At 31.8% G+C, this 14,463-nt stretch overlaps 1 protein-coding gene across 1 annotated transcript in view; it reads right to left on the bottom strand.

Annotated features, from left to right (window-relative positions):
• Positions 1-11,693, bottom strand: part of LOC145334077 (uncharacterized) — a 64,484-nt gene extending 52,791 nt beyond the window's left edge. Inside the window, exons 1-12 of the mRNA XM_080179360.1 lie at positions 11,592-11,693; positions 10,507-10,543; positions 9,848-9,933; positions 8,897-8,925; positions 8,392-8,481; positions 7,978-8,018; positions 7,316-7,394; positions 4,644-4,690; positions 4,056-4,142; positions 3,451-3,506; positions 2,920-3,022; positions 2,358-2,437 (exon numbers count right to left, since the gene is read on the bottom strand). Of these exons, the coding sequence (XP_080035486.1) occupies positions 2,358-2,437; positions 2,920-3,022; positions 3,451-3,506; positions 4,056-4,142; positions 4,644-4,690; positions 7,316-7,394; positions 7,978-8,018; positions 8,392-8,481; positions 8,897-8,925; positions 9,848-9,933; positions 10,507-10,543; positions 11,592-11,676 (820 nt within the window). The 5' untranslated portion in view covers positions 11,677-11,693. The remainder of the gene's footprint in view (positions 1-2,357; positions 2,438-2,919; positions 3,023-3,450; positions 3,507-4,055; positions 4,143-4,643; positions 4,691-7,315; positions 7,395-7,977; positions 8,019-8,391; positions 8,482-8,896; positions 8,926-9,847; positions 9,934-10,506; positions 10,544-11,591) is intronic.
• Between the last annotated feature and the right edge of the window lie 2,770 nt (positions 11,694-14,463).

The raw sequence follows: 14,463 nt of genomic DNA, 5'->3' as shown, positions 1-14,463 counted from the left end.
AGAACCAATATTACCAGGGTTGTAGGACCAAGTTTGTTATTACCTGATATAACAGGTCCTAGAATAGGACCAATATTACCAGGGGTGTAGGACCAAGTATATTATTACCTGATATAACAGGTCCTAGAATATGACCAATATTTCCAGGGGTGCAGGACCAAGTATATTATTACCTGGTATAACAGGTCATATAATAGGACCAATATTACCACTGGTGTAGGACCAAGTATAATATTACCTGATATAACAGGTCATATAATAGGACCAATATTACCACTGGTGTAGGACCAAGTATAATATTACCTGATATAACAGGTCCTATAATAGGACCAATATTACCAGGGGTGTAGGACCAAGTATAATATTACCTGATATAACAGGTCCTATAATAGGACCAATATTACCACTGGTGTAGGACCAAGTCCAATATTACCAGGGGTGTAGGACCAAGTACATTATTACCTGATATGACAGGCCCTATAATAGGACCCATATTACCACTGGTGTAGGACCAAGTATATTATTATCTGATATAACAGGTCATATAATAGGACCAATATTACCACTAGTGTAGGACCAAGTATAATATTACCTGATATAACAGGTCCTATAATGGGACCAATAATTCCACTGGTGTAAGACCAAGTATAATATTATCTAATATAACAGGTCCTATAATAGGACCATTATAACCACTGGTGTAGGACCATGTATAATTTACCTGATATAACAGGTCCTATAATAGGAGCAATATTACCAATGGTGTAGGACCAAGTATAATATTACCTGATATAACAGGTCATATAATAGGACCAATATTACCACTGGTGTAGGACCAAGTATAATATTACCTGATATAACAGGTCCTATAATAGGACCAATATTACCAGGGGTGTAGGACCAAGTATAATATTACCTGATATAACAGGTCATATAATACGACCAATATTACCACTGGTGTAGGACCAAGTATAATATTACCTGATATAACAGGTCATATAATAGGACCGATATTACCACTGGTGTAGGACCAAGTATAATATTACCTGATATAACAGGTTCTATAATAGGACCAATATTACCAGGGGTGTAGGACCAAGTATAATATGACCTGATATAACAGGTCATATAATAGGACCAATATTACCAGAGGTGTAGGACCAAGTATAATATTACCTGTTATAACAGGTCCTAGAATAAGACTAATATTACCAGGGGTGTAGGACCAAGTATATTATTACCAAGTATATTATTACCTGATTTAACAGGTCCTAGAATATGAACAATATTACCACGGGTGCAGGACCAAGTATATTATTACCTGATATAACAGGTCATATAATAGGACCAATATTACCACTGGTGTAGGACCAAGTATAATATTACCTGATATAACAGGTCCTAGAATAAGACCAATATTACCAGGGATGTAGGACCAAGTATATTATTACCTGATATAACAGGTCCTAGAATAAGACTAATATTACCACTGGTGTAGGATCAAGTATATTATTAACTGATATAACAGGTCCTAGAATAAGACCAATATTACCAGGGATGAAGACCAAGTATATTATTACCTGATATAACAGGTCCTAGAATAAGTCCAATATTACCAGGGGTGTAGGACCAAGTATATTATTAACTGATATAACAGGTCCTAGAATAAGACCAATATTACCAGGGATGAAGACCAAGTATATTATTACCTGATATAACAGGTCCTAGAATAAGACCAATATTACCACAGGTATAGGACCAAGTATATTATTACCTGATATAACAGGTCCTAGAATAAGACCAATATTACCACGGGTGTAGGACCAAGTATAGTATTACATGATATAACAGGTCCTAGAATAAGACCAAACTTTCCAGGGGTGTAGGACCAAGTATATAATTATCAGATATAACAGGTCCTAGAATAAGTCCAATATTACCAGGGGTGTGGACCAAATATATTATTACCTGATATAACAGGTCCTAGAACAAGACCAATATTACCAGGGGTGTAGGTCCAAGTATAATATAACTTGATATAACAGGTCCTAGAATAAGACCAATATTACCAGGGGTGTAGGACCAAGTATATTATTACCTGATATAACAGGTCCTAGAATAAGACTTATATTACCACTGGTGTAGGATCAAGTATATCATTACCTGATACAATATGTCCTAGAAGAAGTCCAATATTTCCAGGGGTGTAGGACCAAGTATAATATTACCTGATATAACAGGTCCTAGAATAAGACCAATATTACCAGGGATGAAGACCAAGTATATTATTACCTGATATAACAGGTCCTAGAATAAGGCCATTATTACCAGGGGTGTGGGACTAAGTATATTATTACCTGATATAACAGGTCCAAGAACAAGGCCAATATTACCAGGGGTGTAGGACCAAGACCAATCTACCCCGGCGGCTTCACACCTATTTAAAGTAAATTTTGTGATTAAATATCTCAAAAACAGATCATTAAAAAATTATGCCCAGCAGCCTCGCACCTATTAAAGTACATTTATGTCATAAATTATCTTTATAAATATTTATGTCTAAGAGCAAGGTTTAAAAATTATGCATAAACTGCCGAAAACTGTCTCAAGTACAAAAAATATTAATATTTGTTTTCAGCTTTTAAAATGATTATAATATGGATACTATTAAAGTAACACAATAGAGGGGGCAGAGGTTAAATGACTGTATGTCCATACCCTGTGGACCCTGCTCCTACTTTCAATTGGGTCTTTGAATATAAGACAAAAGCGTTGGAAATAATAACACAGCCAAGTCGCAAAATAAGAGCAGTAATTTGCTTGCAGACGAAAAAGGTCCCCAACAATGTGTCCAATTAGTTATCGGAATTATATATATTTATACTTAAAATCTATTATATGGATTTTGATTTTTTTTACCTTTTAGTGGCCACTGCATCTACCAAATTCCAGCTTGGACCGATTCCTATAGCCCAAAATATCTTGCATATAAGATACAGCCCAAATAATAGGGCTAGGTTACCTAAATACAATTATAGAGGTACTTTTCTGCTATTGATAAAAATAGAATAGCTTTCTAGTGTAACAAAAATGCTTCCTTTTTTGGCAAGAAGAATAAGATTTTAATATTTAAATACTATAGGAACAAGGCTATATTTTGGTTTGGCAACAAACTTAAACTTTTTCACAGGTTGTTTGTTTATTGTTCAATTTGTATGTCCGTCAGTCTCTCAGTCCGTAAAGCTATAGAGGAAAGATGATTTTCTTGACTGCTAAATGAAATAGACTGCTCATTTTTGGGAAGATACTCCTCACCAAAGAGCAACATATTTGGTTGACCTTATATTAAAGTCGTTTTTTATTCATATTCTTATGACCTATGAACAAATTCTCTTTGTCCGTTTGTCCATTAATTTTTCATTGTTTATAAAACTTTTTATTCTATTTTACCTTCAGTAATGACATTTTCTTCGACTCCTTCTATATAGGCATCACAAAACATTGTACTAAATTATATTTTAAAAAAACAAGGATGATAACATTCATAAGTAGCAAAGCACAAAAATCGAAATATTAATACTTGGATGTTGCACCATATTTTTATATTCTCAAAAAAAGGAATGCTCGCACCTGGCTAATATAACAATATCCCCCTTTCACACTCTTCTCCTACTGGATGAACGACCTTACCAATAAATGAGGTCCATATTAGCAAGCTAATTTGACGACAAAGTTTCCTCTGTCAATGTATCTACATATATAAGAAAATAAAGTGAGGGAACATGGAAAACTCGACGAAAAATCAGGGAACCAATTGTAAGAAGATAAAGATGGTAATTTATGTTCCATAATCCTAACTACAAGAGACTAAAGCATCACAGACTGACAGATTATCGACTCGTAAAGTAGCAACTTTTTAAAAAAATTATTGGAAATTACTTAATCCTAGCTAGGCTAAAATATAACAAATTTTCATATATTGTGATATTCATTTTTAGAAAAATGTATTTAGTAAAAGATTGGACATTGTCTTTTTTAAAATCTAATATTGTTACCTATTAGTTGTTTTAGCTATGGAATAGTGACAGTAGTTATTTTCTTCATTTTGACATTGTCCATAACTTATATTTAAAAGATTATCTAAAAATCACACTTATTTTAGCTTTTTTGTTTTTAACCAGAAGCTTCACCAACAGCTTCTTGTGGAGTTATAATGGAAATTGGTTAAGGCCCCAAAGTTTTATTATTTGTTGGCTAAACAACTATGGAGACCTTGAATGAATTTTGATTGATTAGATTAAATTGAGTGTCAATACGTTTCAACCACTAATTGCAATCTAAAGAAGAGGTATTTTTGTGTATTAACATTGGGGATGTACATCAATTAGTCGGCCATTGTCTCATCCCTTTAGATCCCTAAATTGAACCCCAAACATTTGATCTTTATTTTTACAAATGAAATATTCTTTTGGGGGAGAGTTATGGAGTTGTTTTAAAATAGCCCAAAACCAGCCCAGATTCATCACCTAGATACACTGAAGGTATAATTCCGTGATCTAAGGGACACTTATAATATAAATGATAATCATAAACTTGAACATGATGTTTTAGTGTTTTAAAACTTTTAAAATGTGATTTTTCCTGTTTTCATTGTATAATTTATAAAATGTTCGTTTCCATCACAAACCACCTATTATTATTTTCCCTCAATAAAAAATTAGAAACAATAATAGTTTTTTATAGCATTGTACTGTTATCAACGGATTGTACAATGAAAAATTATACGAACAATTCAAGTTTTATGATTTTTATTTCAATATTAAGGAAAAATGTCTATATTACGATCTGATACGTATTTTTTAAAATGTCTCCGAACCGATTGTGGATACTAATTGGATCGGTACGTTTTTAAGTTTGTAGGTAAAGTGACGTCACTTTAAGTTACAGGCATGAATAAAAGGATTCTTTTGGGTAATCATCTGATTTAGCATTTAATAAAAATAATGCTTGATTTACTTAAGGGTTATGCTATTTCATGCAAATGGTAAGATTTTCAAATGCTTAATTTTGCCCGTTAGGAAAAAGGATTGATAATAATAACCTAATATTAAAAATGACAAAAACACAACCACTTACTATAACAAATAAAGTTGTACATTTTTGCTGGTGGTTGATATGGCATCACCAATACAGATAGAGTAAGCAAAATATAGTTATCACATTATAGACAGGTTTCCGTTGATATTAAAATAAAAAAAAAATAAAACCAGTTTATTACCCAGCATCTACTAAAGTGGTTTTGATTCTTTAGAAAGGTTGCATTGACATGTCGTTAATTTTCAATACGTCTTTTTTGTGATGTATTTAAAGAAAATGACTTATTAATATGGCCTTAATTGTTTTTTATTTGCCATTATTTTTCTTAAAAAAGAAATTACAAATTAATGCCTGATTAAATATAAAAATTAAAGTTGTTTCAATACGTCATATTCTATTTTTTCCACATATTAATATATGTTATAGAATTACATATTAATGTCACAGTAAATAAAATAAATAATGTGGAATCAAAACGTCCTTTATTTGTAATAAGTCATCTTTATTAATTAAATAATTTAAATGACATATTGATAAATAAGGATGCATTAAAATGATCTTATATAAATTAAAAAGGAAATGGATCAAATAGTTACTGATTTTGACACCAGATGGCAGTTGAAATCACTAATTGTTTAGCTTTGTTTTCTCAATGTTTTGACCTTATTTTTAGTTTGACAATTATTATTTTGTAATGAAACGAAGGATTTTAGTACTACAGACACCACTATGAATTTATATTTTAGTTCCTTTATGCATGTACTAGCGGCTTCGCCCCTAGCCTCTAGGGGCTTTGCCCTATATAGTTATGGGAAGTCAACCCTGCTTTAAAGAAATATTAAAAAAAAAATATTCTTTGTTTAATTACTCTGTGGTAAAATTAAACCCAGGCTGTCCGCTTTATGCACAAAAATTTTAATTTGTACAAATTAAACCCAGGTTGTTTGCCGTATACACAAAAATTTCAATTCGTAAAAATTAAACCTAGGTTGTTCGCATACACAAAAATTAAAATTAAAAAAATATTTAAATTTTTTTGGGGGGGGGGATTCATGGGGGCTTCGCCCCATGTTGCAGTGGGGTTCCCCCACCCCAAGTACTGGGTTTTGTTTACAAAATTTAAAAAAATATAAAAATTTTGGAAGTGGGAATATTTTTATTTTTGGGGGGATTGGGGTGTCCCACCCCCCAGAAAATAGCTTAAAACCACCAGAGGACCAATAGGTATATTCCCAGAAGGGTAGAGCCCAATTTGATCAGCAGTTTCTGAAATTTTACAAAAAATGTAAAAAAAAATTTTGGGGGGGTGGGTTTTTTTATTTTTGGGGGGGTTGGGGGTGTCCCACCCCCCAAGAAAATAGCCTAAAACCACCACAGGACCAGTAGGTATATTCCCTGAAGAGTAGAATCTGATCGGTTCAGTGGTTACCGAGATCTTAAGGGACAGACAGACGGACAGACGGACAGACGGACAGACAGACATCGTTCTACTTTGTATTATAGAATTATAAAAACAAATTTTATTGGTGAGACCTTCTAGAAAGAATAGAACCATATATAGGTCATGAAACTTTTCAGTAAGCAATGAAATAATAGAAACATATTATGCGTTTGATTCAAAATTGTTAGATTAATTTTAACCCTGAATAATTTCTACTATTTTGTTTGTAAGTAAATAATACATTACCAAATTTGGTAGCCATATTGTTTTTTTTGACGTTTTATAAAAATTCGACGTCTTAATACATTTTATTTACCACAAATAATAAAAAATTATAATACAATTTTGAAAGTTTGGCGGCCATCTTGTTTTTCTGGACGTTTTAAAGGAAAAATTGACGTGTCAATGTGTCTTTATTTAAGATAAAATGTCATTAAATTCAAAATATTGTTATTATTTATATTTTTTGTGACGTTTTTTTAAAGATAACGACGTGTTTTTGGTACACAATACGGCCTTAAAAAAATATAAAAAATATGAAACGTCATTTGTATAGTAATAAAAAAGTTACGTCATTAAGGACGTATTAATGCAACATGTTTCTTAAAATAATGCGATAAAAGTATATGCTGGGTAGCCCCCATTCCCCCCAAGGTTTGAATTCTATGATTTTTATTTTAATATTCGTGGAAAATTGTCTATAATACGATACAATAGATAACTATTCTAGTTTGATATAAACAAATACTTTGTGATAATATCTTTAAGGGGAAAAACCTTTGATATTGTTAAATCTAGAGTTTCCAAACACCGTGTTCCATTCTGGGCAAATTGAGAGAATGATTTTATTGGATCTGAACATATTAACATGGAACATTAATCATGGTAATAATACGGATATAGTTCTTTTGGTGACATCGCTGTATTTTCACAGTAGCTTTTGATATGTTATTTTAGGTTAGGTGATTGCCTCGCAGTGTTAAACCCCTGCAAGGCCTTGAAATATGAGAAAATCTACTGTAAAAATACGACGAAAAAACGATGTCACGAAAGGGACTATACTCAAAATTACTTTCTTTAAAATTAATTGAACAGGGTATCCTAAGATTTCTAAAAACAAAAATCCTTTTGAACAGAAGTTTTGTGCTTTCCCTCAAAGCCCCCACCTAACTTTTTTATAGGGGCCCTTAACTTGCAGTGTCTATACCTGTGGTGTCCATACCCTGCGTGGCTACCCCTTATTACCCTAACCTAACTATCAAATAAACAAACAAAAAATAATACTCCCCCCCCCCCTTATTTTAAATTCTAAGATTTTAACACATTTGGTTTTTGTGTTTCAACAAGGCACTTTCAGGGAAAACGCTCTTAAAAATTTGCAGAACCGGGTAGATTTGCAAAAGCTCTAAGAAAATGTCTGATTAAAGTCCCTTTTTCCTTGATTTTTGGATAGAAGATCGTCTATTGATTCTATCTCAACCTACAAAATAAATATATACATAAAAAAAGATTAGGTTCGGTCCGCGCCCGTCCGTAGCGGGTAGTTCTTATACAATTGTCCTATCGATTTCAAACTTGGTATGGTGGTAGTTAAAAAAATTTAGTGCATTAAATCATCAATTGTTACCAGAATGTCCGTACGTCTATATAAAAATTGTTGATTTTAAAACTTTTTAACAACAAGTTTTAAAGTGATTCAATACGCAGCCTCATTTTTATGAATGTTGTCATTCTTGTTTCATTTCATTTATTTAAGTCAGCTATAAAACAGAAAATCTATTTTTAAAAACTGACCTTAATATGGCAAACCATCTTTTTAAACGAATTTTCAAATAATCTTTGCTTTAATTTACCTTTTGCATGGCTAATTCTGTGTAGGTTGGTAGGAAGGTCATAACAACAGTATCAATAGCTAAAGTCCACATCAGTAACATCAAACACATCTGAAAAGTAAATTCAATTTCATTATGTTTTTATGAAAGACAGATGAACTGTTACTTAACCCTGATTAAGATCTATACAGAATATTATGCCATTATTAAAAGCAAATATATCTGAAAGCAAAGATGATTGAGAAGTTTTGTGTTGTTGTCTATGATGGACATACGGACGGACAGGAAATCTGTTACACAAAACTACTACAAAATAATGTAACAACGACGATTATTTCTAAAAAAAAATAGCCTTTCCAGTAAATTTTAAAACAAAACTGGTATTAAGATTATGATTTTTATTTTAAAATTCGTAAAAAAAATTGTCTGTAATTTGATGCTATGCATGTTTTTAAGTATGGCTGAGAACCAGTTCTAATCCACTGGATATTAATCAGTTTTGAAGCCATGCTGGAAACAATATTACCTTTGCTCCAAACTTGTCGGCAATCCATCCTAAAAATTTAATTAAACACGGATGACAACATCCATAAAAGCGAAGCACTGGGAAGTTTTTAGGACTTGATTATAGAGTTGCTTCGCTTATAACATTATACTTTGTTGTCCCAGAAATCAATATACCAAAAATCAGATCGATCGGATAATTAGATCACATAAAAATTTGTTGTTAAAAAAAGAAAAGAAAAATCAACATGTTTAGAATGAACGTAGGGACATTCTTGTAATGATTATAGAGTTGCTGCGCTTTCTAAATCGTACCTAACTACTACAGAAATAACCATGCAAAGTTTGAAATCGAAAGAACAATTCTACATTAACGAAAAAAAGGTATCCGTTCCAATGAATGGACCGACCCTAAGTATAGAAAAGCTTCGTAATCAAAAACATTTACAACCTAAAATTATAATAAAGATACATACAAAGTTGCTCTTACAGTTTCTTTACAAGCTTTGTAAGAGTACTAGTGGCTTCGCCCCTAGCCTCTAGAGGCTTTGCCCCAAGAGGTGAAAAAAAATTAAGGCGAATTTCGTAAAAGGACCAAGGAAATCTTAAGCAAATTCTTTTTTTAAAAATGGAGGGGGTATTTTTTAGTTTTTGAAAGGTTCAGTGGTTACCGAGATCTTAAGGGACAGACGGACATACAGACAGACAGACGAACAAAAATCAAGCCAATTCGCACCTTAATAGATCGGGGGGGGGAGGGGGGGGATTATGCCTCCCATCCCTATCTCGGCTCCTGTTACAGATAGAGACATAAAAAACTTTCTGTTGGTTCATGTGTATTTTTAGAGAAAATTACTTCATCTAGTCATGGCTGTCAGACTATTTCCTAGCCGCTTTTTAGCATTAAAACAGCTGTAGAGCAGAGTCTTATATATTTATATATAGAATTTCAGGTATGAATATATGTAATTACCTATTAAGGGATTTGAAGGGGCCGTAACAAACGGACAAATACCAGCAATCAGCAATATCTGCGACTGGGACAGACCTAACCCTCTAAAATTATTATTACAAACATGTAACATTCATTTTTTGAAGCTACTAAGCAATTATTACATTTTGTCAGTCTTTCTGTCATATTTTCTTGGGGAAAGTAGACTAACAGGATCTGGATCATACCTGTATTTCATTTTAAAAGTGATGTGGGGGCGGGGTAGAATTAAACCAACATTTTGCATGTAAAATGAAAAAAAAATACCTAATCAGTAAAAGGCATTTAACCATTCATGTTTGGTTTTATGGGAGTTTAATCCCAAACCTTTTCAAGGGTGCTTGTATCACTAACATATTGGAGGGAAAATTTTTATAGGGGGGGGGGGGGAGGATCTGATATACGTTATATAGGTGAACTTCCTTGGTATATTATCTTATATTGTTGTAATCTTTAAGTATTTACTTCATCAACTAAGCTTTACTATTTTAGTTGTCTTTTTAACTTTTACATAAATTACATACAGGATTTAAAGATTTATATTTGACACTCATTTTCTCTTGAATGATAAATTGAATAAAAATGTTATCTCATATATTTTTTTTCTTTCAAATAATAAATTAAACATGTTTAAATTCCTAGCTTGTAGTTTTGCATATGGCCACATGAAACTGAAAGCTAAATAATAAAAAGATTAGTATTCAAGAAACCTTTTTTTACCTGATACAAAAACAAGGATGACAAGACAACATAAAGCAAAGCTCAAGAAATCAGCCAAAAAATAGCAGGTACATTAGCAAACATTGGAGGACAGCTATCTCAATATATATAGAATATTTGAAATAATATACTTAATTATAAAGCACCGTATCTTCCTATGAATCGTTATTCCATAGGTCATGGTAATTTGACAACTACAGCTTTGAAAGTTTAAAATCAATTGGACAATTCTAACATGCAAAAGTTAGCTCAATAAACAATATTTTGTTGGGGTATTAATTTAGGTCCGTTCCTAAAAGGTAATAATAGAGGAAGATAAGATGATAAACCGACAAGATGACTTATAGAGTAACTTTGCTGTTAAAACAAAATGGATATAGTATTACTTGGATGTTACGTTAGACTTTTATGTTCGCTAATAATGTAAAACTAGCAGCGGGCTAAAATAACGATAACCACATCCACCCCCTTTAATTCATCCCCCTCCCCCTTCTTACTGGATAAACGAACTGACCAATAAACTATTTCCATGTTAGCAACCTAAATTGACGACAGTTTTTCCCTCTGTCATATTATCCAAGTATATTCAATAAGATATATAAGTTTTGCGGAATTTTAATGTTAGGGGGAGATTTGAAATCTGCATCAAATTTTAAGGATTTTTAAAAAAAATCTTTTTTGTATAATTCTTTATCTAAAAGCGAAAATGCATTTTAAGTTAATTAATTTTGATCAATAGGATAGTTGGATTTTAAACTACCTGCGCTCTAATGAGTTGAATGATGTACGTCATCCAATCAGAGCGCAGATTTTTTAAATCCACCAATCACAGATGCCAAAATTAATTAACTTAAATTGCATTTCCGCTTTTAGATAAAGAATTATAGAAAAAACGAATTTTATAAAAAATCCTAAAAATTTGATGCAGATTTCAAATCTCCCCCTAACTTTTAAATTCTGGAAAACTTATATATCTTAATATTCAATATCCATTTGAAAGCCATACCTAAACACATGAGATTATACAAGATTATAATTCCACTCAGTTCTTTCAGAACCTTGATCGCCTCCTTTATTGATAACCACCCCATTTTTTCTGAAAATAAGGGGGAAGGGATAGTTTTTCGGATTTTTTTTAGTTTAGAGAGGTTAGGTTAGGTTATATTAAGTATAGGGTAACCACTTAGGATTAGGGCTTCCTCTAGGGGTTAAGCTTAAATAACTGCCCTTCCTCTTATTCTAAATTATTTTAAAAATAAGACGAGTGTTTTTTGTTTGCTAGGCATTTTGAGGAACTGGAAAAGTACAGATTAAAAGAAGTTGTTATAGATATCCCTAAATATCATATTTGTTAAAGGCTTTAGTGAAGTCTAATTACATAAACTATTTTTTTTATTTTTTTAGCGCAGCTACTATAAAATTCTAGACCCTTAATCTAAAACAAATATATATTTCTTGTTTACAAAGTGTATCACTCTTTTAACATTTATATGTTTATGTTCAGCATTCACATAGACTTGTAACAGCTGTAATATGAACTTTTTTTTTACCCGCGACCGTGATTCAACTCGTAGCGCATCCGCTAGTAATCGGGGAGGTGAGAGGTTCGAATCTTGGCTGGGCACTACGTCAAACTAAAGATGTAAAAACTTGTTGGACTTTTAAGACAAACGTCGTGCCATCAAAGGGTTGGTTTTCTGTGGGATGTTACTTAACCTAAAATCCTTGGGTGTCAGGTATCACATCCTATTACAAGTATTGAAATTTACACTGTTATTGTTGCTGCTCTACTTGTTGACATAATTGCTCTTGTTAACTTTTTGTTAAAAAACAAATAACTAAATAAGAAACAGTTTAAATAAAACTGACGCGACTTTCTTTTTAAGATTGTCATGAGTATTTACACAAAAGTACAGAAAAAATATTTTAATATATCAGTAATTTGCTTATTGTCCATTAATATGTAATAAACGGCTGAACAGATCACTCTATACATTTTTTGAAATCCTTTTTTGCCTTATGGACTTTATAGCTATAATTATTGTTATAATTTGCTGGTTTGTTTGATATTATTGTGTATTTTCAATTAATCGCTAAATATGTAACTCGTGGCTTCGCCCATAGAGTAAATTCTTTTTAAATTTATTTTCCTTTCATAATATAACATTAGAGTGAAAAAACTACAGAACAAATAAATGCCCCTAATTATTAGAATACAAACATTATTGGTACGAGATATATTTCAAAGACCGACTGAATATATATCTGATCAGTATTAAACTTTTCAAACATTAACCAACAACTAAATTGATTTTTTTTTTTCGTAAAGGTTTCGTAATTTCGGGGGGTAACACGTCATAGTAAAGACGACCTTTGTATCTACCCACCAAATATTTATTTCGATTTATTTTGCTAGTTGTTTATTCCTGAGTTAGTGTCCAAATTAAGCAACATTGTCAACATTCATAACTAGCAAAACAAAAAAAATCAAGGAAAAGAATACGGACAAGAAGTTTTAAAGAGCATTTGTTGAAACCAATGATAGATTTTTGGAGTAAAAATCACGACAACCCCCTGATATGTTTTTTTTTATAGTTTATAATATTTGAATGTGATGACTGACAAGCTGAAGGTCAAAGTACATTACACACTGGATGCTCAGATAGTATTATCTTTTTAAAAAATTGAAAATCGGACCAAAATCACCTAATATCTTAAATAGCGGCCAAGAAAATCACATTTACCATAGCGTTACAGTTTGACTGACGGACAAACGGACAAACATGGGGAATTATAGAGTAACCTTGCTATTTAAAAAGCAAATTAGTATGAAAAATAAAACTTGTGTAATCTTTTGAATAATAAAAAGAACTAAACCATTTTTACGGAGGAAATGACAACCAACACATCTGATAATAATAATGAATCAAATAACTTTATAAAAAATCTAATTTTGGCGTGTACATGGGGCGTTACTGGGTTTTATAACTCCCTCCCTTTCCTACTTACCCCTTGACAACTTCAATGGGGGTATAAATTATACTTGAACCCCATCACACTAAAACAAGGATGACAACATTCATAAACGCAAAAATCTGAACTGGTAGTACAAAGGAACATAAACACTTCTAGAGTGTCTGAACTGAATAAAGATAATATGAATATATAATTTTAAACAGAATTTTAAGTATATTTGCTGTAGAACTGCTTAAATACAGGACACTGTTTAAGGACACGCTTATAACATTGTACTTTCTTGTCCTAAGAAACAGTATTCCAAAAATTAGATGACTTGGGTAATCATATCACAAAATAAATTTTTGTTAAATAATTCAAAAATCTGCAAGTTTAAAATGTACGTACGATTATAGAGTTGCTATGTTTTCTAAATGTGATAGGAATCATTCTGCAAAGTTTGTAATCGATAAGACAATAATAACAAGTCGAGCTCACCGTTACCCAAGGACCAACCCTAGAAAAGCTTCGCTTAATAAAAAAGTTTTTATGTCTTTCATTTTCATCACAAAAAAATTTGATTGTTATCCCTTATTTAATGATTTTGATACTGCGTGTTATAAATAACTCGTCACATATTTCATTTTTATACAGAGTACAATTGTTAACAATGGATTTTGAATATATGGATATTGTGAGAGATTTTCGCGTACCCTAATAAAATGTTTCTCCTAGAGGGTTAATCTAACGATAACCATCCCTCTAACCCTTTGTTAATTTAACCCATTCCCTCACAAGACCATAGAGGAACGTTTTGACCAAGACTTAGGGACTATATTAGCAACCTTAATTAAATAAAAAAATCCCCTATTACAATATCCACATATTATATATCCATTTTGTTAACATAAACATTAGATGTT

The sequence above is a fragment of the Acartia tonsa genome, chromosome 12 (genome assembly GCF_053477335.1).
Source record: "Acartia tonsa isolate MP-2025a chromosome 12, ASM5347733v1, whole genome shotgun sequence".
NCBI lineage: Eukaryota > Metazoa > Arthropoda > Copepoda > Calanoida > Acartiidae > Acartia > Acartia tonsa.
The sequence above is the reverse complement of the archived record's forward strand: the minus strand, read 5'-3'. Positions and strand labels throughout refer to the sequence as shown.